The sequence below is a fragment of the Phacochoerus africanus genome, chromosome 12, assembly GCF_016906955.1.
Source record: "Phacochoerus africanus isolate WHEZ1 chromosome 12, ROS_Pafr_v1, whole genome shotgun sequence".
Classification (NCBI taxonomy): Eukaryota; Metazoa; Chordata; class Mammalia; order Artiodactyla; family Suidae; genus Phacochoerus; species Phacochoerus africanus.
In genome coordinates, this window is record NC_062555.1 from 31,228,964 (window position 1) to 31,253,689 (window position 24,726).

The 24,726-nt window shown below is 45.0% G+C and overlaps 1 protein-coding gene across 1 annotated transcript in view; it reads left to right on the forward strand.

The window, feature by feature from the left end:
* HSD17B3 (hydroxysteroid 17-beta dehydrogenase 3) overlaps nucleotides 1–24,415 on the forward strand; it is a 43,343-nt gene extending 18,928 nt beyond the window's left edge. The window contains exons 3-11 of the mRNA XM_047755018.1: nucleotides 3,280–3,355; nucleotides 5,978–6,085; nucleotides 7,379–7,446; nucleotides 8,703–8,738; nucleotides 13,713–13,747; nucleotides 14,710–14,791; nucleotides 15,659–15,724; nucleotides 20,606–20,755; nucleotides 24,151–24,415. Coding sequence (XP_047610974.1) covers nucleotides 3,280–3,355; nucleotides 5,978–6,085; nucleotides 7,379–7,446; nucleotides 8,703–8,738; nucleotides 13,713–13,747; nucleotides 14,710–14,791; nucleotides 15,659–15,724; nucleotides 20,606–20,755; nucleotides 24,151–24,261 — 732 coding nt within the window. The 3' untranslated portion in view covers nucleotides 24,262–24,415. The remainder of the gene's footprint in view (nucleotides 1–3,279; nucleotides 3,356–5,977; nucleotides 6,086–7,378; nucleotides 7,447–8,702; nucleotides 8,739–13,712; nucleotides 13,748–14,709; nucleotides 14,792–15,658; nucleotides 15,725–20,605; nucleotides 20,756–24,150) is intronic.
* Nucleotides 24,416–24,726: the final 311 nt, after the last annotated feature.

Consider the following 24,726-nt stretch of genomic DNA (forward strand, 5'->3'; position numbering starts at 1 on the left):
TGCACGGATATATCAGCCTCTTCTATCAGTCTCTTAGGGATGACCACTAAGGTTGCTTCTTGCTTTTGTCTTTACAAACAATGTTTTAAGACACAACCTAGAACATAAACTCGCACCTACCCGAGTATACATTCCTATCAGTAAGACTGCTGGCTCAGTGAAGATGTGCACTTGAATATTGGATACCATTGCCAGATAGTCCTCTGCATGACTAAACCAATTTTAACCTGCCTCGTATTACTAGAAATTTTAATATTTAGATAATACATATTATAATATATTTAATATGTATTTAAATATTATAAAATTTACTGTTTGTCATTCTTTTTTTTTTTGTCTTTTTGTCTTTTTGTTGTTGTTGTTGTTGTTGCTATTTCTTGGGCCGCTTCTGCGGCATATGGAGGTTCCCAGGCTAGGGGTCGAATCGGAGCTGTAGCCACTGGCCTGCGCCAGAGCCACAGCAACGCGGGATCCGAGCCGCGTCTGCAACCTACACCACAGCTCATGGCAACTCCGGATCATTAACCCACTGAGCAAGGGCAGGGACCGAACCCGCAACCTCATGATTCCTAGTCGGATTCGTTAACCACTGCGTCACGACGGGAACTCCTGTTTGTCATTCTGATGTATGTAAACACACATTCTTGGCTGTTAATGCCTACAGAATGCTAGAAGCAAAATCCATGATTAAAGATTGTTTGGTTTAATTTCTCCACGTCTGAGCAGTTCTAGTGCCACACACACCTGCCCCTTCAATGTCTGGGATGGTACAGATGCAGGCACTGTTCCATGCTCTGGTGTGGAAGACAAAGGCAGTTAGAATTCTTCTCAAGACAGTGCTCCTGGTAGCTCCAGGTAATGGCACATGGTTGCCCCTTGGATTAAAATCTCTTGGCTCAGACCAACCCACAAAAAATGCTCCATTCTTGAATATTTACTCACAATATATATATTACATGGCAATATATGATGGTGTCTTATGTTGTTTTAGCAAAGAAACTCTTCTTCCTAATGTCTAAATTACTCTGGTCTAAATTACTCCAGCTGCTCTCTCGGCTTATTCTCTTTCATCTTGCTTTAAATGAAGACAGCAGCTTTTAACTATTTTATGTTTCCCTGGATTCATTGCTTTGTTCCTGTGTGGCTTGACTTCAACCCTATAATTTCTGGTCCAGGCTTTGAATATCCTAGATTCATTGTAGTATGTCATGGCTGTGTGTGTTTGCGTGTGCATGTGTGTGTGTGTTTGTGTGTGTGTGTGTAAGAGAGAGACAGATGCATCAAACAAGAGTATATAAAGTGTGCTCATAAAAAATTTAAAATGAGTCCCTTATCACCCAGCTTAAGAAATAGATGCCTATATTGTACCTTGAAGCGTACAATACAGGCATCTACATCATGCCTTTGTGTTTCCTCTCCCTCACTCCCAGTAGTAGATGTAAGTACTATTATGAACATTGAGTTAATGGTTTCCTTACTTTAAAAAGTTCTATTGCATATGCGTGCACCCCTCATCAGCATTTGGTTGCATTGTTAGTTTTGAATTTAATATAAATCGATTCAGGTATTTTCTATAATCTGCTTCCTACTGATCAATACTGTGATTTTGAAATTCATCCATGCTGATGTACATAGAACATGGTCCATTCTTTTCGGCATTGTATAGTATTCCATTACATAAGTTGACCCAATTTAGTTATCCACAATAATTTAATTCACAATGGCAACAAATGAATATAGATAGCTGCCATACTGCTGGCAGGAACAGCCAAACATTCTAATTATTCCATTGTATGGAGTTGTAGCTGGTAAGCGACTGTCCAGCCAAGTAATTTCCCAGACACCCTTACATCTAGCTGGGGCCATGGAACTAATTTTGCCAATGAAATCAAGCAGAAATGATGTGTGTCATTTCTTGGTTAAGGTGGGTGGTTAAGGAGGGGATACATCTTTTCCACCCTATTTTGATCCTTGCAGTCACTGGATGTTATAGCTAGGGCAGTCTTAGAAACCTGGTGTTGAAGGTGGCAATGCCTTTCTCAGCTGTAGGTCCTGAAGGACCATGTGGAATAGAGTCTGTTATATAAGACAAAAGCCAAATTTCATTATGTGAAGCTATTGACATTTTGGACTTATTTGTTATAGCAGGTTATATTATCCTTGCTAATGCAAATTAACAAGAAATGTCCTAAATTTATATAAAGAAACTTTTAAAGTTTTTAGAAGAATGCATTGTATCTGAACAAATAAATCACATGTTATGGATGAGATAACTGATTACTGAAAAGATGTAACTTTCCCCTTAAATATCTCTAATTTCAATATAGCTGTTTAAAAAATACAATTTTGTCCTTTAGTTGGAAAATTAAACGAAGAAGATAACACAAAAACATTTTGAAAGAAAGTAGTAAATTGTAGGAACTTCCACTCTCAGACACCAGATATTAAAGCCTATTATAAGATTATCAGAAGTGGCACTGGTGTAGAAATTAACAAATAGGCAGTAGAACAGCACAGATAAATCAGAGACAGACCCACATACGTAGGAGGATTTGGCGTATGACTAAGCATTTCAAATCAGAACAAATAGGAAAATGTTGCCAAGACAATTTGCCACCCATTTGAAAAAAACAGTGCTGGATGATTTCAACCTCACCTTATTCTCAAAAATAAACAACTGAAAAACTAAGCTACAGGAGTTCCTACCGAGGAGTTCCATGAGGACCCGGGTTCGATCCCTGGCCTTGCTCAGTGGATTAAGGATTCAGCGTGACCATGAGCTGTAGTGTCGGTCACAGACGAGTCTCGGATCCAGAATGGCTGTGGCTGTGGTGTAAGCCGACAGCTACAGCTCTGATTCCACCCCTAGCCTGGGAACCTCCATATGCAGTGGGTGAGGCCCTAAAAAGACAAAAAATATAAAATAAAATAAAATAAACCCCTCCAAATTTTGAATTCTATCACATTTCTGACCCAGGTGCTTCAGAGGGGAGGGCATTCACATCGTGACTCTGCCCCAAAAAGCACTTAGAATAATAGTTCTTGGCACATAGCAAACACACACAGACCACCGTTACCATGTCACAGTTAGCCTGGCCCTGTGTGGCTGTTTTACTCATAACCCAGAAAACATTGTTACTTTCTGCACATTTAAACTAAGGAGAGGCAAGCACATCACCCTATGGTCAAGGGGGTGATGGCCCAATTCCCCTTTTAAACAAGCCTTCCCTGTCTGCTTGTCATCTCTGTCTTTTTTGGTTTTCCCATCCCCACCCCCAGTTAGCAAGACAGGGACTCAACGTTGTGCTTATCAGCCGGACACTGGAAAAACTACAGACCATTGCTGCGGAGATTGGTGAGTGATCCCATTATTTCTTCTAAGGGAGATGTTTGTTAGAGCCCGCCAGCCACGTCTGGTCCTGTCCTCCCTGTAGAGGCATCAGTCAGCATCCCCATGGCTGCTCTTTGGCGCCTGGGGCCCCAGCCCTCCTGCAGGGAGCCAGGGTTAAGTGCAGGACTAAGTGGCTTTAGTTCACTTTTGTTTACTTCACCTGTGATTCTTTGGGCTGCGTGAAGCAGGAACAGACTCACCCCACAAGTAGGTCTATTGTCTTCTTTGGTCCAGTGTCTCTATCTTTAGAATCAGACCCCTCATCCAGAGGCCTCCTCTGCTTGATTGCCTCTGCTACTCCTTTCTTTTTTCTTTTCTTTTAGGTCCACACCTGCAGCGTGTGGAAGTTCCCAGGCTGGGGGTTGAATTGGAGCTGCAGCTGCCGGACCACACCACAGCCACAGCAATACCGGATCTGAGTCACATTTTTGACCTACTGGAGGACCTGCACCGCAGCTTGAGGCAATGCCAGATCCTTAACCCATTGACAAGGCCAGGGATCGAACCCACAGCCTCAAGGATATTAGTCGGGTTCCTAACTTGCTGAGCCACAAATGAAACTCCCCTCTGCTACTCCTTTCAAAAGCAGGATCTATGTTTTGGGACTTCACGTCCTTCTGTCTGTGCTCCTTGGAATAGGGAAAATGCTTACTGGGGCTTGAAAGTAAGCAAAGAAAATTTGATTCCATGTACAGCTGTGAAGGTTGTACACTATACATTCCTATCAGACAGCATTTATATTACAATGTTTTATTATATGGCCCACTCTGAAGTGTTCTTAGTTAATAATGATCACCATATGCCTTTCTGGGTATTTGAATTTTAATCGTTATTAATTTAGTAATTAATAAACTTAACTCAAAGGAATGAGTCTTTGGCTATGAAGGCAGACTATGGCAGGTTGTCTGGGGACAGCTTTATATCCCTGGGGGAGATTTGGGATAAGAGAAGGAAATGAGAGGTGTGGGGCTGAGCAGTCACACTCGGGCAGCTCAGTGCCCTTGAACTAGTGAATTCTACTTGTGTTCTGGGTCTGGATACTAGAAATAACTTTGACCAGGGGAGTTCCTGTTGCAGCTCAGGAGAAACGAATCCGACTAGTATCCATGAGGATACAGGTTCGATCCCTGGCCCTGCTCAGTGGGTTAAGGATCTGGCGTTGCCGTGAGCTGTGGTGTAGGTCACAGATGCAGCTCAGATCCCACGTTGCTGCGGCCGTGGGCTAGGCCGAGAGCCACAGTTCCGATTCGACCCCTAGCCTGGGACCCTCCATATGCCTTGGGTGTGGCCCTAAAAAGCAAAAAAAAAAAAAAAAAAAAGAAAAAAGAAAAAAAGAAAAAAATTGATAAAAAAAAAAAAACATGATGAGGACTAGGAATTCTTCAGTGTTCTCCCCACAGTGCTAAAGTGTACTTTTTAATCTTCCTTTTAAAAAGCAAGCAGTGTCTTTAAAAAACAAACCCCGCCCCCAAACTATGCCTTAAGATCATTTGGCCCGGAAATATTGGGTCTAACTCCAAAGCTGAGCAGGGAGCACCTGGTGAAATCTTGCTGATGCTTTGAGATGTATCCAAAAGCTCCTGTACAAGGCAAGTTCACATAGAGTAGTGGAAAGAGCATTGAACTTGGAGTGAGCAGAGTGTGCCCTTGGTTAAGCCAGGAAGCTTCTCTGAGCCTCAATTTTGTCCTCTGAAAAACTGCAATGGTACCTACTATACAAGGCTGTAGAGAGGATTAAAAAAGATATTGTGGGAATTCCCGTTGTGGCTCATCAGGTTACAAACCTGACTAGTACCCATGAGGATGTGGGTTCGATCCCTGGCCTCACTCAGTGGGTTAAGGATCTGCCGTTGCACAAGCTGTGGTGTAGTTCACAGACGAGGCTCAGATCTGCTGTGGTTGTGGCTGTGGCTGTGCCCGGCAGCTGTAGCTCCAATTTGACCCCTGGCCTGGGAACGTCCATATGCTATGGGTGTGGCTCTAAAAAAAAAAAAAAAGAAAAGAAAAAAGATATTATGCACATAAATGCTTTATGAATGCTAGAATGTTGGACACATACAAAAGGCTTCCATGTCTATGCAAAAGGGACTTGACTCTCACTGAGCAGAGACATCGCATTTTCATTTATGGCCCTTAGTCCAGGGGTTTGAAACTTGAGTATCACCAGAGTCACCAGGAACACGTGTGAAAACAGATCACAGGACCCACTTGCATGGATTCCTGATTCAGTAGCTCTGGGATGGAGCCTGAGATTTTGTGTTTCTAACACGTTCCCAGTGATGCGGATGTTAGTTCCCACTGTGACAACGACTGCATTCAATCTGCTAGAAGGGCTTTACTTGTCACTGTAGTAACTCTTCGAATCACAGGGAGTTCGCACAGAGAGCATCTTTCACAGAGAGCATCATTCACAAATCTTTTAGCACATCCCAGCATTTCTCTGAGGTCATTTCTCGTTTCTCATTAAGAGGGGGGGCTTGTGCGCTTACGGGTCTGCCCAGGTGGTACAAGAGCTTCAGGGGGATGTGGGCAGGAGGGGGTTTGGACTCCTGTTCATTAAAAAAAGAATCTTTGTCTCTAATGCAGAGTGGACGATAGGGACTAGCGTGAAGATTATACAAGCAGATTTTACCAAAGATGACATCTACGAAGATATTAAAGAAAAACTTAAAGGCTTAGAAATTGGAATTTTAGGTAAGTAAATTACAAAATGCAAAGCTTGTGGTTATATGTCCATGAAACAATGATCTTAGGGATGTTTGATTTTTCAGCAGTAGCTTAAACTTAACCCGTGACTATTAGCTGTACCGCTAAACCAAATATTAAAGTTCAAGTCTTCAAGAGGCGTCACTGGATTCACAGATACATATATGGCTTTGCAATGTAGCAATTCTACATATTTCCACCTTCTCAACCATATTTCCTAGTATGAGAATATTTTCCTTTCACTGAACTGATATTGACATTGGGAAGGAAGAAGGAAATATTGACCTTGAAGAATTAGTTTAGTACACAAACATCTCTGCGATTGATCCATGAAATAGTGAGTTAGTGGGGCTATTTGAGGATTGCCTTTCTCATTCAGGAACCAAGATACAATTTTTTTTTCTGTGATAATTTATCTATAATTTCTTTTATAACCACACATACAGTACAATGTTGATACTGTTTATGGAAGATTTGATTTCTAAACTTTCTGTCGCGTTTAAACATTAATTACATTTTTTACTAATAAGAGTGTAAAACATATTGTAGGAAAACTGGAAAGAACAGAGGAGCTTTGAATGAATTTCTTGGAGTGCCCATCATAGTTCAGTGGTAATGAACCTGACTAGGATCCATGTGGACGTGGGTTCCATCCCTGGCCTCGCTCAGTGGGTTAAGGATCTGGCATTGCCGAGACTCTAGCTTGGATCCCGTGTTGCTGTGGCTGTGGTGTAGGCTGGCAGCTGCATCTCTGATTCGACCCCTAGCCTGGGAAAGTCCGTGCTATGAGTGTGGCCCTAAAAAGACAAAAATACAAAAAAAAGAATCACAAATTTCTTAAAATCTAGACAGCCCAAGAGAGCACTTTAGTACTTATCCTTCCAGACCCACACACATAGTTTCAAAATCAGGATTCAACGTACATTCTGTTTTGCATCGTTAAAAGAAAAAAATGCATCGCAAATGTTTTTCCATATTTTTGAAACTCTGAGCAGCCATAGTTTTGAATGACAGCATTGCATTTCATCATGTGATTATACCATGATTCATTCTATGTGCTTTGTATTAGTGAACTGTGAACCTTTTCTGGTCCAATTTCCTCACTGTTATCAAATCATGTTGCAATGAATGACCTTGTATATAAATCTTTTTGCGTATGTTTCCTTGGAAGACTTCCCAAGAGAAGATTTCCTGGATTGAACATGACATTTTTTAAGTCTTTCAATAAACATTTGCTGTTGGGCTCGTCTGACATCTTTTTGTTTTGTCTCTTTTGGTCAGTCAACAACGTTGGGATGCTTCCAAACCTTCTCCCAAGCCATTTCCTTAACACACCGGATAACATCCAGGTAAGCCTGTGCTTTTCTGTGGATGGTTTCCTCTCACCCAGAACCTAAGCCCTCTAGCTGGATGATCACCAGGGCGAGGAATGGGTAAGGGGAGTGTGGCCAAAATTCTGTATTCCAGGTGGGTGGTTGTCTGGAGTCCTCCCTTTCTTTTCACGTTAGTCCTTGATGCATGGTCAAGGGTACCTCTACTCATGACTCTCTAGGATAAGGCCATCTTCCCTCTTCTCCACACATCAAAATTTACCTGTCTTGTGTCCCAGTCTCCTGGCTTCCTAAGGGGGTAATGCTGCCTAACAAATTCATAGCTCTGGCTTAAGTGGTAGAAGGCCAGCTCTTTAGCTTCTTTTGTCTTCCCAGTAATAAGATTTGTTCAGCTTTCAGTGTGAGAAAAATCCAAAATACAAACTCCGTGGTTGGGGGTGTTGTGAGTCCAGCGAACTTGACTCAGAGCCATGGCTGCCATTGTCGGTCATGAGGAAATATCTTGGAAGGCACTGTATTTTGACTCTTCCTCAGCTCTGACCTTCAAAGTCATGGGGCTATACCAATTCTGAGTAGGCTGTATCGCTTCTACCCCCCTCCCCTGTACCATTCTGCGAATATCCCTATGGCCCTATGTAAGCCCTGAGTCTGCTGCGTGGATGTATGATACCAGATTGCTCCAACACTGCTGAATATCTCACAAACCTCCTCCTGGCCACATGCCTAACCCCGTTTCTGGCACAACTCTATGTCTTTCCATTAAGCAGTTTCCATTCTTGCTTCTCTTTCTTGATTTATGCAGCATTTGTACTTGTTTATGTGTCTATCCCTCTTTCCTTCTGTCTTCGGTGATTCTAGTACTTTCTTTATCTGGCCTCTGTAGTCCAGAGCCTCTACTCTGTATTCTACAACCACTCACCTTTCTAATCCCTATGCTCTTCCCCACACACTAAACTGTCTTCCTTCAGCTGGAAATTAACCATCTCCATTTGAAAACCTGTGTCTGTATTTCCTCCCTAAAGTTTCAAGGAAACTCTCAATTGATGTCTATTTAAGATCACATGCTTATAGAATCACAGTATGGATGTCAGATGTTTGCCCATTCTAGTGCACCCTTGCTGAGTATTAATTAGGAGCCTAATTTGCAGGTTGAAAGTGAGGGAACTGCTCAGACACACACTTTTGCCCGCTTTGTAGGTCTTTACCACCGATGACTTCTCAAGAGAATTTCTCGTATGATCCGACTGCTTTGTGATTGTGATTATTTATTACAGAGTGTCATACACTGTAACATCACCTCAGTTGTGAAGGTATGTGATCAATATACGTGTTCAATGCATTAAAATGTAGCAACTGTTGGAATTTGGCAACTCAGGAGAATTGGTCCCTTCCCCGTAGATGCAGAATTCTTTAAAACTGACTGCACTTGATTGAGAGACCATGTAGTAGCCTTTTAATGGTTTTATTCTCTTTCCATCAAGAAAAAAAAAATACAGTGACAGGGAATTCCTCTTTGGGCTCAGTGGAAATGAACCCGACTAGTGTCCATGAGGATGCAGGTTCAATCCCTAGCTTCACTCAGGGGTTTAAAGATCCAGTGTTGCCGTGAGCTGTGGTGTAGGTCGCAGACATGGCTTGGATCTGGTGTTGCTGTGACTGCGGTATAGTGGGCAGCTGTAGCTCTGATTCAGCCCCTAGCCTGGGAACTTCCATATGCTGCAGGTGCAGCCCTAAAAAGAAAAAAAAAATGCAGTGACAGATTCATTCTCCTTAGCATCTGAATCTGATTTCTGCATTCAGTTTTGTCATATGTCAGAACATATTAGGTCTGATGATGTTGAAATTTATTCAGGATGCCAAAGGAACTAAATTTTTAAAAATTTAGTGCCTCCCTCTGATTTTAGTCTTTGTAAACAGAGGAATGCTCGCTCTGTTTGGAAAAATGACAGAGGGCATGGTTTGGATTTTGTAGACTTTTGTTGTTCAAAAAATATTTATTGCATTGAAGTTCAAGTTCACATGTATTCGGACCCCAGCTCAGCTACTAGTTAATTGGACAGCATTGGGCATGCTATTTAACTCCCTTGAACTTCAAATTCTTCATTTACTATTAAAAAAGTGTTGAACTAAGTGTCAGGTGTCATTGAGCAGTTGGGTCCTTTGATCAGAACCAATTGCATAAGTATTTATAGGCATGACTGCTACAAAGCTATCCTATGCTGTGCCTCTGCGTTAATGAGAAGAAGGCAGGAGTTCTTGGTTTCAGCTCAGTGGGTTACAAACCTGACTAGTATCCATGAGGATGTAGGCTCGATCCCTGGCCCTGCTCTGTGGTTTAAGGATCTGACATTGCCATGAGCTATAGTGTAGGTTGCAGATGTGGCTCCAATCCTGCGTTGCTGTGGCTGTGGTGTCGGCCAGCAGCTGCAGCTCCAATTTGACCCCTAGCCTGGGAACTTCCATATGCCATGGGTGTGCCCCCTCACCCCCCTCCCCCGCCCCCGAAAAAGAGAAGAAGGTGCTTCCCTCTGGGCAGACAGTTTGGAAAGAGTGGACCCCAAGGCCCCCAAGGCCCATGCTTGGCAGATAGAGTTGAGTGAGCACTTTTTTTTCCCCTCTGAATGGCTTGTGCGTGAACCTTGGGTTTCAGCTCACACTCACCCCCGGCACTGGGCACCCCATCACTGGGCACCTTGAGTACACAAAATTCACAACTGGGGCCTGGCATCCATCACGACCACTCTGGATGGTCCAGGGGAACTTCAGCAATGAATTAATGCTCTCTGATTTCATGGAATGGGACCCTCCTTGGGGAGCAGTAGGGAGCTCAGTCTTGCATTCACAACATGGGCTGGCAGTGGAAGAGTGCTTCCCAGAGGAATGTAGGTTGCTACTGACATAAAAAGGGGCGGCTGGGAGTTCCTGTTGTGGCTCAGCAGAAGTGAATCTGACTAGCATCCAAGAGGATGCAGGTTCGATACCTGGCCTTGCTTAGTGGGTTAAGGATCTGGCGTTGCCCTGGGCTGCAGTGTAGGTAGCAGATGCAGCTCGGAACCAGGGTTGCTGTGGCTGTGGTGTAGGCCAGCAGCTACAGCTCCAATTGGACACCTAGCCTGGGAACCTCCATATGCTGTGGGTGAGGCCCTAAAAAAGAAAAAAGAAAAATAAAATAAAAAGGGGGGATGAATGCTGAGCAGACCACAAAAATTATTTTCAGGTGGCTAAAGTTGAGCTGACAAAAATTATTTTCACCATGTTTTTGGGGGGTAAATATACTGGTATGTTATAGTTTCCTGCTCAATTTTTATTGGTACACACATTCTTCTTATGTTGCACAACCAATGGCTTTTTAAAATCCCCAGATGATGTAATTGTGAGTTTTATATGTCCCATTGTCGGCTGTAGCCTTACCACTAAAATCTTTCATGTGAATGTATATACATTGATCTTTCAGTCTTGGTCCACTTGATCACAGGGTTTTCTCAAACTTATTTGACAACCTCTGACTCCTTTAGCAGAGAAATGCTTACTTTTTTTTTTTTTTTTTGGTCTTTCCACGTTTTCTTGAGCTGCTCCCGTGGCATACGGAGGTTCCCAGGGTAGGGGTCTAATTGGAGCTGTAGCCATCGGCTTATGTCAGGGCCACAGCAACTCGGAACCCGAGCCTCTCTGTGACCCACACCACAGCTCACGGCAACGCCGGATCCTTAACCCACTGAGAAAGATCAGGGATCGAACCCGCAACCTCATGCTTCTTAGTCGGATTCGTTAACCACTGAGACATGACTGGAACTCCATGATTTTTTTTTTAATTATAGATGGGTAGACACTAAATAACCTTTGTTCCTTCAGTAACGAAGAAACAAACTGAAAGTTAGCTTCTAAGTGTGCCATGCCCAAGCTAGCCTTGATGGTTGGAAGCATGACTAGACTTCTCCAAAGGGCAGAGATGGGAGAATGAGTTTGAGGGCAAAGGGAAGGTGGAATAAGAGACAAAAATATTGGAACTTTTGAGACAAGGACCCACAGAGTCCAGTGTTGTCTCTCTAACTGGGATCATTCACCCCGTGGGGCTTTTAGGAGACTTTGAGCAATGCTATCAACAATGCTCCAATTATACCCTTAATGATGTTGGGAGAATCAAGGAAAGGGTGTTGACATAATTTGGCCCTCATCCTTCTTTCTCTTCCCTTGAAATCCAGGGTTTAGGGGGAGGGGGAGGAAGTGGGATGGATGGGGAGCTTGGGGTTAATAGATGCAGACTATTGCCTATGGAATGGATTAGCAATGAGATCCTGCTGTGTAGCAGTGGGAACTCTGTCTAGTCACTTGTGATGGAGCATGATAATGTGAAAAAAAAGAAGGTATACATGTATGTGTAACTGGCTCATCTTGCTGTACAGTAGGAAAAAAAATAATGTATCGGAGAAATAAAAAAATAAAAATAAATAAAATCTTAAAAATAAAGAAAAAAGAAATCCAGGGTTTCAGGAGGTGGTCCAGTGGGTTCTAGGATGCCTCCACCACTCCCGACCCTCCTGCTGCTACAGAGCAGTGAAAACACCATCTGGAGTGTCCCAGGGATGGGCTTAGGGTCCTGCCTAGGAAGTGTGGGTGGTGCAGGGACAAACATCTGAGAAGCTACTACAGGTCCCCAGAGAGCATGAAGAAACAGGCAAAACTGGAGTTCCCATTGTGGCTCAGCCATAACGAACCTGAGTGGTATGCATGAGGATGCAGGTTCAATCCTTGTCCTTGCTCAGTGGGTTAAGGATCCGGCGTTGCCATGAGCTGTGGTGTAGGTCACAGACGCAGCTCGGATCTGATGTTGCTGTGGCTGTGGTGTAGGCCAGCAGCTATAGCTCTGATTCAACCCCTAGGCTGGGAACTTCCATATGCCTCGGGTGCAGCCCTAAACAAACAAACAAACAAACAAACAAACAAACAGAGAAATAGCCAAAACTTGTCTCTGGTCCCCAGTCCCCTCTCTCTGCCCCTCCCCATCCATTTGGATCATCTCTGTCTCAAACCTGCTCCCAAGACTGGACCTGCTTCCACTTAATTGTACTTTCAAGAACATTTCAGTCCATGGGTTTGCCTTTCTTAATTCTTAAAGTGAGTGCCTCTTAATTTTGACATTGAAAATCTCTCTTTTTTTTTGGCTGCACCTGCAGCATATGGAAGTTCCCAGGCTAGGGGCTGAATCGGAGCTGCAGCTGCTGGCCTACACCACAGCCACAGCCACAGCAAATCTGAGCCATATCTGCAACCTCTACCACAGCTCATGGCAATACTGGGTCCTTAACCCACTGAGTGAGGCCTGGGATGGAACCCACGTCGTAATGGATACTAGTTGGGTTTGTTCCCACTAAGCCACAATGGGAACTCCTGAAAAGCTCTTTTAATGAAATATCGAAGCTCCAGAACTGGCAGGAAAGACCTCTTCTTGGGGCAGTGGGTTAGGATGGTGAAGGGATTTCTCCATGCTGTTGTTAATTCCAATGGACAGACATTTGTGTCTAGGGAGCTATTTCACAGACCATCTGCAGGCTGCTAATGAGGCTGCTGAGCTGAAGACATGTCTTTCTCCATCTCATACCTTGTATGTGAGATGCTCATGGACACTTGTTAGGTTTCCTGACAGTCCCTTTTTTTTTTTTGTCTTTTCTAGGGCCGCTCCCATGGCATATGGAGGTTCCTGGGCTAGGGGTCCAATTGGAGCTATAGCCACTGGCCTACACCACAGCCACGGCAACACGGAATCTGAGCCGCGTCTGCGACCTATACCACAGCTCACGGCAAGCCGGATCCTTAACCCACGGAGCAAGGCCAGGGATCGAACCTGCAACCTCATGGTTCCTAGTCGGATTTGTTAACCACTGTGCCATGACAGGAACTCCAACAGTCCCCTATTTCTAACTCATTGGTGAGTTTCTTAATGGCCAACCCGCTTTTGCCTGTCTCCCAGAATGAAGGGTGTCTGGAAGCCTATGTGTTGGTCCCACGGCCACCAGCCAATTTCCCTAGTTTTCATTGCCTTCATTGCCCAAGAAGAGTTTAGTTTTACGAAGAAGAAACCAGAAGCCTGTGAACTGTTTGCCATTTGTCTAGATTGCCTCTTGTGGGTTCTAGTGGTGCCAGAATTACCTCCAATGAGCATCAGCAGATTTTCAGGGTTGTCAAAGACGGAACTCTTTCTCCAGTTTCGTCCAGCACCCACTTCCCAAGTCTGCCCATTGCCACTTAGTTCCCTGGACAGGACTTAACTTTGGCTTCTCTTGTAGATGACACAGCTGATTCTGAAACACATGGAATCAAGGTAAGGTGTTGCCTTGAAAAAGCGTGGCATGGAGCCGTGTAGTTTCCCTGACTTAGCAGTCAGTGGATTTGGGGACGGGGTGGGGGGATAGTGTTTATCCCCTGCTGCTTTAACAAAGGTTAAAACTACGACGAAAGGACATGGAGATGATGGGAGAAAGCCTAATATTCTGGACCAGGCCAGCTTTGCAAACAGATAAGCATATTTGAAAGTCAAATATACTGTATATTGCCGGGAGGACGTGAACGGCAGTTTCAGCAGAGACTGTATTAAAAAAAAAATTAACTCACAGTGAGAGCATAAAAGAAGCTTCAGAAGTTGGCCTGAGGCCAAGACCATCTCTTGGTTATTACACATTTCAGCTCTTGTCAGAATGAATACTCCAATTTAGGGATAAAAAAATCACCACCCCATCAGTATCTCTATTCCATGTTTTAAATCACCCAATTACAATGCCCATTTGGGAGCTGGTTTTTCTCAGGTGGGATTGAATTTAAAAAGGGAAAGTAAGGACCCCAAAGCTTGCATGGGGGTACCTGTGTGATCAGATGATGGATTCTGTATACGCCATCTGTGCTCTTGTGGGTCATCTTTACGATGGGACCTTGAGCTCATGTGGTCACCTGTGAGAGAGAAGGATCCCTTCCCCCTTGAGTCTTGTCTGAGCTGAGTTGGTTCCCTGCATTTTCGGTGGAAGATCTCTGTTATAGCAGAGCCCCCGTTTCAAGTCCCAAGCCTTTGAGGTCAACAGACCACCAAGTGACATCGCTGTGTGGTGTTGTCATCCCAGCTGGAGGCGAAGTTCCACTCACAGTTCTTGGAAGCAGAGCGCTTAGTGCATAGGGAAGCCTAGAGAGGATGGAATATTCCCAGCATGCAAGGAGCCAGGATGTCTTCTTTCTTCTCAAGGGGTAATCAGGCTGCAAAGCAATTAATTGTAACTTTGTTTCTTTGCCTTCTAGGCAGAAAGGTCTCATCTTGAACATATCTTCTGGGGTGGCCCTCTTTCCCTGGCCTCTGTACTCCGTGTATTCGTCTTCCAAGGTGAGTGATAGCATGCAGTCCAAGTCTCCTCTTTCCTCTTTTTTTTCTTTCCTGTCTTTTCAGGGCTGCACTGGCAGCATATGGAGGCTCCCAGGCTAGGGATCAAATCCAAGCTGCAGCTGCCAGCCTGCCACAGCAGCGCAGGATCCTTAACCCACTGAGTGAAGCCAGGGATCGAACCGCAATTCCATGGATACTAGTTGGGTTCCTTACAACTGAGCCACCATGGGAACTCCTTTCCTCTTGTCGTTCTGCCCCCCACCCCACCCCGCCCCAGTTTGCATTTTCCCTTGGATCTGCTTGCAAGCTGAAGGACAGATTTGCCTGGTGGCGCTCTTCTAGGTATGAGGCAGAGCTAGTTAGCTGGTGCCTGGGTGCAAATTAGAGAAAGAAGCTCCTGCTGGACTGATGAAGCCTTGCAGCAGAATAGCCTGGAAAGCAAGCAGAGCTGCCATGGGACTCCAACTCACTCCCACTCACTTTCTTGCCTGGAAGCCCTCTGCTCTTCCTGCCAGCAGGTGGCATTGTAGCTTCTTTCTATCCCTGAAGCCTAGGCAGATAGATGACCCTTCGCCTTGGCCATAAAAACAAACCTTTGGAAGAGCCAGTGCTCTAGAAAAGGAAGCGCTGGCCCTGGGTGGGGGATCCGTACACAGTGGCCCTAGGTTATTGCAAACTGTATGTTCCTGCCCATTGAGGGAGCTCTTCCCAAACCGAGAAATGAAGTTCTGACTCCTATCAAGACAAACTGCTGTATTTTAAGATAAAGCCAATAATCTCTCTGGGGCGTCCTTTGAAATCTGAGTAAGTTGGCTCCAATGGAGAATCAAGTTCTAAGTCCTTAGGTGTTTCTTTCTCTCGCTCCAGGCTTTTGTGTGCACATTCTCCAAGGCACTGCAAGCAGAATATGAAGCGAAAGGAATCATTATCCAGGTGAGGTCAACAGTTCTTGGGAAGAGGAACTCTGGCTCCCAGTTCATGGAGCGGGGGCCACCGCTTCCTGCAGGACAGGCTGCACGTGTGTGAGCAGGAGGGGGCGTCTGGATGACACTGTGTGAGTTCCTGTGACCTTCGCCATGGCGGTGGGACCACTGTGGTTCTGCGGGCTGCTGCCCTCACCGGTACCCTCGGCCCTGGAGGAGGAAATGCAACAGGATGAGTGAGGGCTCAGGGATACTTGTTACCTGATGCTGCATCAGGACAGAATTTAGAGTATGAGCTAAGCAGCCTTTCCTCTTGACCTAGACAATAGGAGGCAGGCTCATGTGCGAGGAAATGTGGAGAAGAAACAAAAAACGGTCTATGTTGGAAAGGGGAGAGGGTGCTTTGCTTGGGGGCTGTTCTTCTGTGATGGGCCACAGAGACCCCCACGCTCTGGTTCTTGAGCCTTTGGGGACAGGTGCTCTGGTTCCCTTTCTGCTACGGTGGCAGAGCGTTCACAGAGATGACCTTGTCCTAATGGTAAGCAGAGCTGGCTCGTCACACTGCTGCCTATAGACTAAGGCACATGACATCTCAAGAGGTCAGCGATATAGGTGTACTTCTTTCTGCAATGATTAGAGTTAAGGGGTTTCTGGAACCTGAAAAAAAAACAGTTTTCAGAGTCTTTTTGCTATTGTTTGGGAAGAAGTTTGATGACATAAGAAATAAAAAAGGCAGAGTTCCCGTTGTGGTGCAGTGGAAACGAATCCGACTAGGAACCATGAGGATGCAGGTTCCATCCCTGGCCTTGCTCAGTGGGTTAAGGATCCAGCGTTGCCGTGAGCTATGGTGTAGGTCGCAGACACAGCTTGGATCTGGCATTTCTGTGGCTGTGGTGTAGGACAGCAGCTGTAGCTCTGATTGGACCCCTATATATTTAAAAACTTTTTATGGCTTTGCCTGTAGCATATGGGAGCTCCTGGATCAGGGATCGACTCCAAGCCACAGCTGTGACCTATGTCACAACTGCAACAGTGCTGGATCCTTTAACCTAACCCACTGCATCAGGCTGGGGATCAAACCCATACTGTCAGAGCAACTGGAACTGCCGCAGTCAGATTCTTGAGTCTTAACCCACTACATCTGGACAGGAACTCCTCACAGTTTTATATACACATATATTGCTTTTTAGGGCTGCACCTGTGGCATTCGGAGTTCCCAGGCTAGGGGCAGGATTAGAGCTGCAGCTGCCAGCCTATACCACAGCCACAGCAACACCAGATCCAAGCCACGTCTGCAACCTACACCACAGCTCCTGGCAACACTGGACCCTTGACCCACTGAGAGAGGCCAAGGATAGAGCCCGCATCCTCATGGATACTAGTCAGGTTCATAACCTGCTGAGTCACAATGGGAACTCCCCTCATAGTTATATTTTTTATTTTTTTTCTCAAAATAAATGGATAAAAATATTTATTAAGGAATAAAGCTAGATATTTTCCTTTCTTTAATATAGCTAATTATTTCTTTGCTTCTGTATATCCATATCCTGTATTCATCTTTTTTTTTTTTTTATTTTCCCACTGTACAGCAAGGGGATCAAGTTATCCTTACATGTATAAATTACAATTACATTTTTTCCCCATATATTTTTTAAATGGTTGCTGTACATACTGACTTTCAATTAAAATACTGAGGTGAGAGTATGCAATTAAAATACTGGCTGTTCCTATAAATCAACCAGCTATTGCATGAAGCTTATTCTATAGGCAGTTATGAGTTAACAGTGGGAGCTTCGCAGATAACATCATCTTCCCACTCACAGTGAGTGATTGTAACAGACCTGTCATTACACTACAGACCCACTCTCTGCCCAGTTGAACTGAAGCCTCACCTCTCAGAGATTTTCCCCTTCTATTCATTCTCCAACTCCCAGCTGAGAATGGATTCCTTTTGCAGCAGTGCCACCCTATATAGGATAAGTTTGCTGCAGTAAAAAATATCCCTAAAATCTCACTGGCCTAGAACCACAAAGATTTAGGAGTTCTCAGAGTGCACAGTGGATTAGGAATCCAACTGCAGTGGCTCAAGTTGCTGTGGAGCCTTGGGTTCAATCCCCAGGGGGTTAAAGGATCAGGTATTGCCACCGCTGTGTTATGGGTCGAAGCTGCTGCTCAGATTCAGTCCCTGCCTTGGGAACTTCTGTAGGCCAGCGGGGGTGCAGCCATAAAAAAAGAGGAAAAAAAAAAAGAAGAAGAGGATTCGGAAGATGTGGTATATATACACAATGGAATACTACTCAGCCATAAAAAAGAATGACATAATGCCATTTGCAGCAACATGGATGGAACTAGAGAATCTCATACTGAGTGAAATGAGCCAGAAAGACAAAGACAAATACCATACGATATCACTTATAACTGGAATCTAATATCCAGCACAAATGAACATCTCCTCCGAAAAGAAAATCATGGACTTGGAGAAGAGACTTGTGGCTGCCTGATGGGAGTGGGAGGGAGTGGGAGGGATTGGGAGCTTGGGGTTATCAGACACAGAATAGATTTACAAGGAGATTCTGCTGAATATCATTGAGAACTTTGTCTAGATACTCATGTTGCAACAGAAGAAAGGGTAGGGGAAAAAATGTAATTGTAATGTATACATGTAAGGATAATCTGACCCCCTTGCTGTACAGTGGGAAAATAAAAAAAATTATAAAAAAAAAAAAGAAGAACCACAAAGATTTAGTTCTCATTCATGCTGCATGTTCACCATGAACTGTCAGAGGGGAGTCGCTCATTGTAGTGACACAGGGATCAAGGCTGGATGGAGTGGCCAACGTCTTGGATATTGACAGTTGACCTGTCAAAGAAGAAGGGGTAGGAGTGCAAGAGAACTTACTTTGACAATTTAAGGGCTCTGGCTCAGAAAAGTCACATGTCACTTTTGTTCCTACTCATTGGCCAAATTTGGTCACATGGCCCCACCCAAGATCCAGGAGATGCAGTTCTATCATGTACCTGGAAGAAAGAAGAACTAGAAATATTCGATGAGCCACACTAACGATTCCTACAGACACTTGCTTCCTAGCTGTGTGACAGTCTTAGCATCATCTCCATCTTGATCACTATGGGCCAGACACGCGGTCACTGCCAGCTTTGTGTGTTCTGTGGGGCAATAGATGTGGGAGGGGGCTGGGGAGGGGAGGAGAGAAGACTGAGAGCTGCTCCAGGTCCTGGAAAAGATGCTATGACCTTTTGAAAACCAGCGGGTCTCTCCAAACCCATGTGTAATTGATAGTCAATAAATACGTTAAAATTCACGAGGAAGTATATGCTATAAACTTGGGTTTGATTTTTAAATGCAAGTTCTGCCATTTATCATCTGTGTGAGCCTGGACAGCCAGCTTAAGCTCTGTGAGCATCAGTTTTCCCATCTGTAAAAAGGGGTTAGTAGTACCTGTTTACTTCTCTGGGTTACTGTGAAGATCTAAGGAATAAATAAGTGTGCAAATATAGCTAATATTTATTGCGCCTTTATTTTGCACATAAAGGTGTTTTGTCCACCAAAACGCATTGTGAGAATAAAAATACTTTTTATTATGTCCTTATCTGAAAACTGGGTTTAAGAATGCATGCTCTTTATACTTCTTTAAGTGTACACTTTGAGATTTTTGGAAGAAAAGAGTTATGCAAATTAATGACAGCATTAATTTCCATGAGCACCAATTCAATTGAATTGATGGACTCATACTTTGGATTTCATCACCAAACAATGTAATTTCAAGTGTGGTGCGAAAACAGTGGTGTGATGAAAATTTCAAATGCGATGAAATAAAGCAAGCAAGCATGGATTTTTCTTCTAAAGAGGTCAAGGTGTCTGTGTCTGGAAATAAAGTCGGAAACCCCATTATGAAACCTCATATCAGGCCCCGAGGTGGGGAGACCACGGGTAGAGACATGGTGTTCCATTTTCATAGTATGATGTGTGGTTGTTTATTTTCTTTATGATGTAATCAAAGATTATGAGGTATGTGACAGTCCTGGCTCCCAGCTGAAGCGTGAAAGTGGGAATCCGAAGTACCTGAAGTTGCTCCAGTTTTGGTCATATGCGTTAGAAATAAACTTCTGATATAGGGCTGCTAGATAAAATACAGGACATCCAGTTCAATGTGAATTTCAGATAACAATCTTCCGAGAATTAGTGTGGCCTGTGCGATACTTGGAACATAATAAAACAGATCATTTTCCCATTGTTTTTCTGTACTTCAAATATAACTCAACGTCCTGCATTTTCATTTTCTTTCTTTCTTTTTTTGGTCTTTTTTTTTTTTGGTCTTTTTAGGGCTGCACCCGTGGCATCTGGAGGTTCCCAGGCTAGGGGTCTAATCAGAGCTATAACCGCTGGCCTACATCGCAGTCACAGCAACTCGGGATCCCAGCCACATCTGCAACCTACACCATAGCTCACGGCAATGCCAGATCTTTAACCCACTGAGCGAGGCCAGGGATCGAACCCTCGTCCTCATGGATACCAGTTGGGTTCATTGACTGCTGAGCCATGATGGGAACTCCCATTTTCATTTTTGAAGTCCAGGACCTGTGTTCTAAGACACAGCTCATGCCCTCAGCCACCCTGTGTGCCTTTGAACCACCTGGTGTTGTGTGGCTAAGGCCTCATCTTGAGTTAGTTGCAAAGTTAAGCCAGAAACCAGCCTTTCTTATTCCCAGGTCTGTGCTAATTCTGCACCTTTCGCAGTGCTATTATCAGTTAGGATCCTGAGACTTTTAAAGAGAGAACAGGGCTGGCATATGAAGGGATGGTAAGATGGGTGCGAATTTCTCAAGGCTGGGCAGATTGCTCCTGTGTTAAAGTCTTTATCTTCCATTGCAGGTGCTGACCCCATATGCTGTTTCAACCCAAATGACCAACTATCTAAACACCAACATGATAACCAAGACTGCTGATGAGTTTGTTAAAGAATCATTGAAGTATGTCACGATTGGAGATGAAACCTGTGGCTGCCTCGCCCATGAAATCTTGGTAAGTGTTGGGAGTTCCCGTCATGGCACAGTGGTTAACAAATCCAACTGGGAACCATGAGGTTACAGGTTCAATCCCTGGCCTCGATCAGTGGGTTAAGGATCCAGCGTTGCCGTGAGCTGTGGTGTAGGTTGCAGACACGGCTCGGATCCTGTGTTGCTGTGGCTGTGGCTCTGGTGTAGGCCGGTGGCTACAGCTCCGATTAGACCCCCTAGCCTGGGAACCTCCATATGCCGCAAGTGCAGCCCTAGAAAAGGCAAAAAAAAAAAAAAGAAATCTTGGGAATTGTTAACATCTCCTTTCTCCAAAACAGGCGAGGACAGACCTGCAGGTGGCCCTGGCAGGGCTTTGCTAGTTCTTCCTGGCTGTTGGAGTATTCAGTCCTTCTTAGTCATGCAAAGATAGTGATGCCAAGAGTTCCCGTTGTGGCTTGACAGGTTAACAACCCTACTAGTATCAAGGAGGATGTGGGTTGGATCCCTGGCCTCACTCAGTGGGTTAAGGATCCGGTGTTGCTGTGAGCGATGGAATAGGTCACAGGTGTGGCTCAGTCTGGTATTGCTGTGGCTGTGGTGTAGACCAGCAGCTGCAGCTCTGTTTTGACCCCTAGCCTGGGAACTTCCATATGCCGATGGTAAGCCCTAAAAAGACACACACACACACACACACACACAGACACACAGACACACACACACACACACGAGAGAGTGATGCTAGAGGTATGCTGTTAAAGGTGATACAGCTAGTAAAAAGGTGTATTTAGCAAGGGGAAGAAGAAGCTGGAGGCCTGAGTGTTCAGCCTAGAGATAACTCCAAAACTGGCAAATCCTGGAGTTCCCTTCATGGCTCATCAGTAAACGAACCCGACTAGGATCCAAGAGGATGCGGGTTTGATCCCTGGCCTTGCTCAGTGGGTTAAGGATCTGGCTGCTATCTACTGTGGTGTAGGTTGCAGATGAGTCTCAGATCTGATGTTGCTGTGGCTGTGTTGCAGGACAGCAGCTGCAGCTCCGATTCGACCCCTAGCCTGGGAACCTCCATATGCTACAAGTGCGGCCCTAAAAAGACAAAATAAAGTAAAATAAAATAAAATTACATGTAATCAAGTATAATCAACCAGTAAACAAGGAAGCCTTACAAAGAGATGAGGAAAGTCAGCGTGCTCTCTGCCTCCAAGGAGTTTGGGGGCAGGAACTCAGGGGGACTGGGACCTCTACCTAAGAGTCCATGTGGAACTAGGGGGCTTCAGAGTCAGCTCGCTTAATTCTATGAATCATTTTGTGAGCTAGGATTCTGGCTCCTCTTTTACAAGTGAGGAAACTGAAGCTCAGAGCTGGATCCGATCAGATGCAGCACAGATGAATCAGATGACCCAAAGCCACCTGGCTGGTAGTGGTGCAGCAAGGGTTTAAGTCCACTTTTGACTGATGGGTTCTAGGACGAGCGCCAGCACAGAGGTGGGCAGTGCCAAATCTTAGGGTCTCTGGCCACAGGACCTGAGGGGTCCTGGAGTTGATGCTGGTCTGCTGGTGGGCAAGTTTGGGCTTGACAGCTGGCTGTAGGGCCATGGGATGCACTGGTGTTTGGGGCCAGGTTCTAGGACAGCTAGGGCTTCCAGAAGTCATCCTAAGGCAGCCAGCCTGCTGGTGGGTGGAGCTGTGTCCCTACCAGACTAGCTGTTTGGCCTGAGGTGTCCCAGTACTGGTGCTGACAGGCTAATGGGCAGCTCCCAGTCCTGACACTATTCAGGGAGGATTCCAAAAGGTCCCTTGCCAGCACCAAAGTCCATGTGGTCACGTGAGCTCCCCCAAATGGCTGTTGCTAGCATCTGTGTCCCCACAGTGAGCTCCAGATGTCTCCTGACTTCTCTGGAAGGCTCTCCAGGATCAACAGGTGGGTCTGACCCAAGCTTCTCTCAAATTACTGCTTCTGCCTTGGTTCCCAAGGGTGAGATCTTTGTGTGTGCCCTTTAAAAGTGGAGTCTATTTCCCACAGCCCTCTGGCTCTCCTGAAAGCAAGCTTTGTTGGCCTTCAAAGCCAAACATTCTGGGGGCTCATCTTCCTGAAACTGGACTTCCGTGCTGGGGAGTCTGAGGTGGGGCTCAGACCCCTTGTTCTTTGGGGAAACTCTCTGCCATTACCACTCTTGTCCCATCTGTGGGTCTCCTCCCCAGGAGTGTGGGTCTTGACTGTATCACATCTCTACCCCTCCTGCTCATCTCTTTGTGATTCCTTCTTTGTACCTTTAGTTGTAGAAGCTTTTTTCTACTAGACTTCTGGTCTTTCTCATCAGCGGGTGTTCTCTAATAGTTGTCATTATGGCATACCCCTGAGAGGAGGGGAGCTCCGCATCTTCCTACCCCCCCCCCCCCCCGTCTTGCACACTCCCTTGTTCATTATCTCCTTCATGCATTCAGGCACTTGCTTAGCATCTAGTATGCTTCAGGCATTGTGCCAGGTGATGGGAATTCGGGCAGGTCCCGTGGTGGCTCAGTGGTAACAGACCCGACTAGTATCTGTGAGGACAAGGGTTTGATCCCTGGCCTTGCTCAGTGGGTTAAGAATCTGGCATTGCCAAGAGCTGTGGTGTAGGTTGCAGACGAGGCTTGGATCTGGTGTTGCTGTGGCTGTGGTGTAGGCTGGCAGCTACAGCTCTGATCTGACCCCTAGCCTGGGAACTTCCACATGCTGCAGGTGTGGCCTTAAAAAAAAAAAAAAAAAGCATTTTGGATTCTTTCCTGGAATCTTATTTTAATAGAACCTTGGTAGAAAGAACATAAACACACAGGGAGATGGAGCACCAGGAAGAGAAGGTGCTAAGAGAAAGAAGAATGGGAGGGTGTTACCATGGACAGAGTTTTCTTAATTTAAAATTTCTTTACAGCTGATCCTTACAGCAGAATCGTGACTGCTTTGGTTCCTGAGAAATCCTTGTTTGCTGAGGAAGTGTCATAAGACCTTTAAACTTTAGCAACCGTTGAAAAGATTTAGGACTTCGGTAGTCAGAAATACATTTTTCAGGAGTTCCCATTGTGGATCAGCGGAAATGAATCCAACTAGCATCCACGAAGATGTGGGTTCGAGCCCTGGCCTCGCTCAGTGGGTTAGGGATCCAGTGTTGCTGTGAGCTGTGGTATAGGTTGCAGACAAGGCTCGGATCTGGCATTGCTGTGGCTGTGGCATAGGCCAGCAGCTGCAGCTCCACTTTGACCCCTAGCCTGGGAACATCCATGTGCCTCGGGTGTGGCCCTAAAAACCAAAATCAAAACCAAAACCAAAAAGGAAATACATTTTTCCAGATGTATGGTGTATGTATGTACACTGAAATGATTTAGTGCAACATTCTTGCTCTTCTTTTTTCTCCCAGACACTTAATGATTTTCTGTATTCAATAGGCGATCATTCTGAGCCTCATCCCATCACGGGTCTTCTACAGCAGCATGTTTCAGAAGATGGTCCTAACGCACTATGTGAAATATCTCAAGCAGAACTTCAACCTCAGATAGCCTGGGGGCGCTGATGTGCCTTCCAGCATTGCTTTCTTCCCCAAGCACCACTGGTTGCCAAGGACCAAGGAACAGACCAGTACCATCACCTTCCTGAAGCTGGAGGAGCCCCTGTCACCGATGCAATACCTAGCATTAAACTTGGTTTTTTGTTTGTTTGTTTGTTTGTTTGCAGTTTTACTCAAGTGTGGAGGTCTTTGGGAGATCCGTGCTGTAAAAACATGTTTGTGTTGGCCGTGGGGTTTTAACGGTTAGTGTGTAAGAAGGTGAGGGTGTCTACACATAATATTGGAAAAATTTCTATGTGAGATTTTGATATAAATGCAGTGAGAAGAAAACCTCCGATTCTTTGAATATTAAGTACAGTTACTTTGGAGTTCCCGTTGTGGCTCCGTGGAAATGAACCCGATTAGTATCTGTGAGGCTTTGGGTTCAATCCCTGGCCTTGCTCAGGGGGTTAAGGAT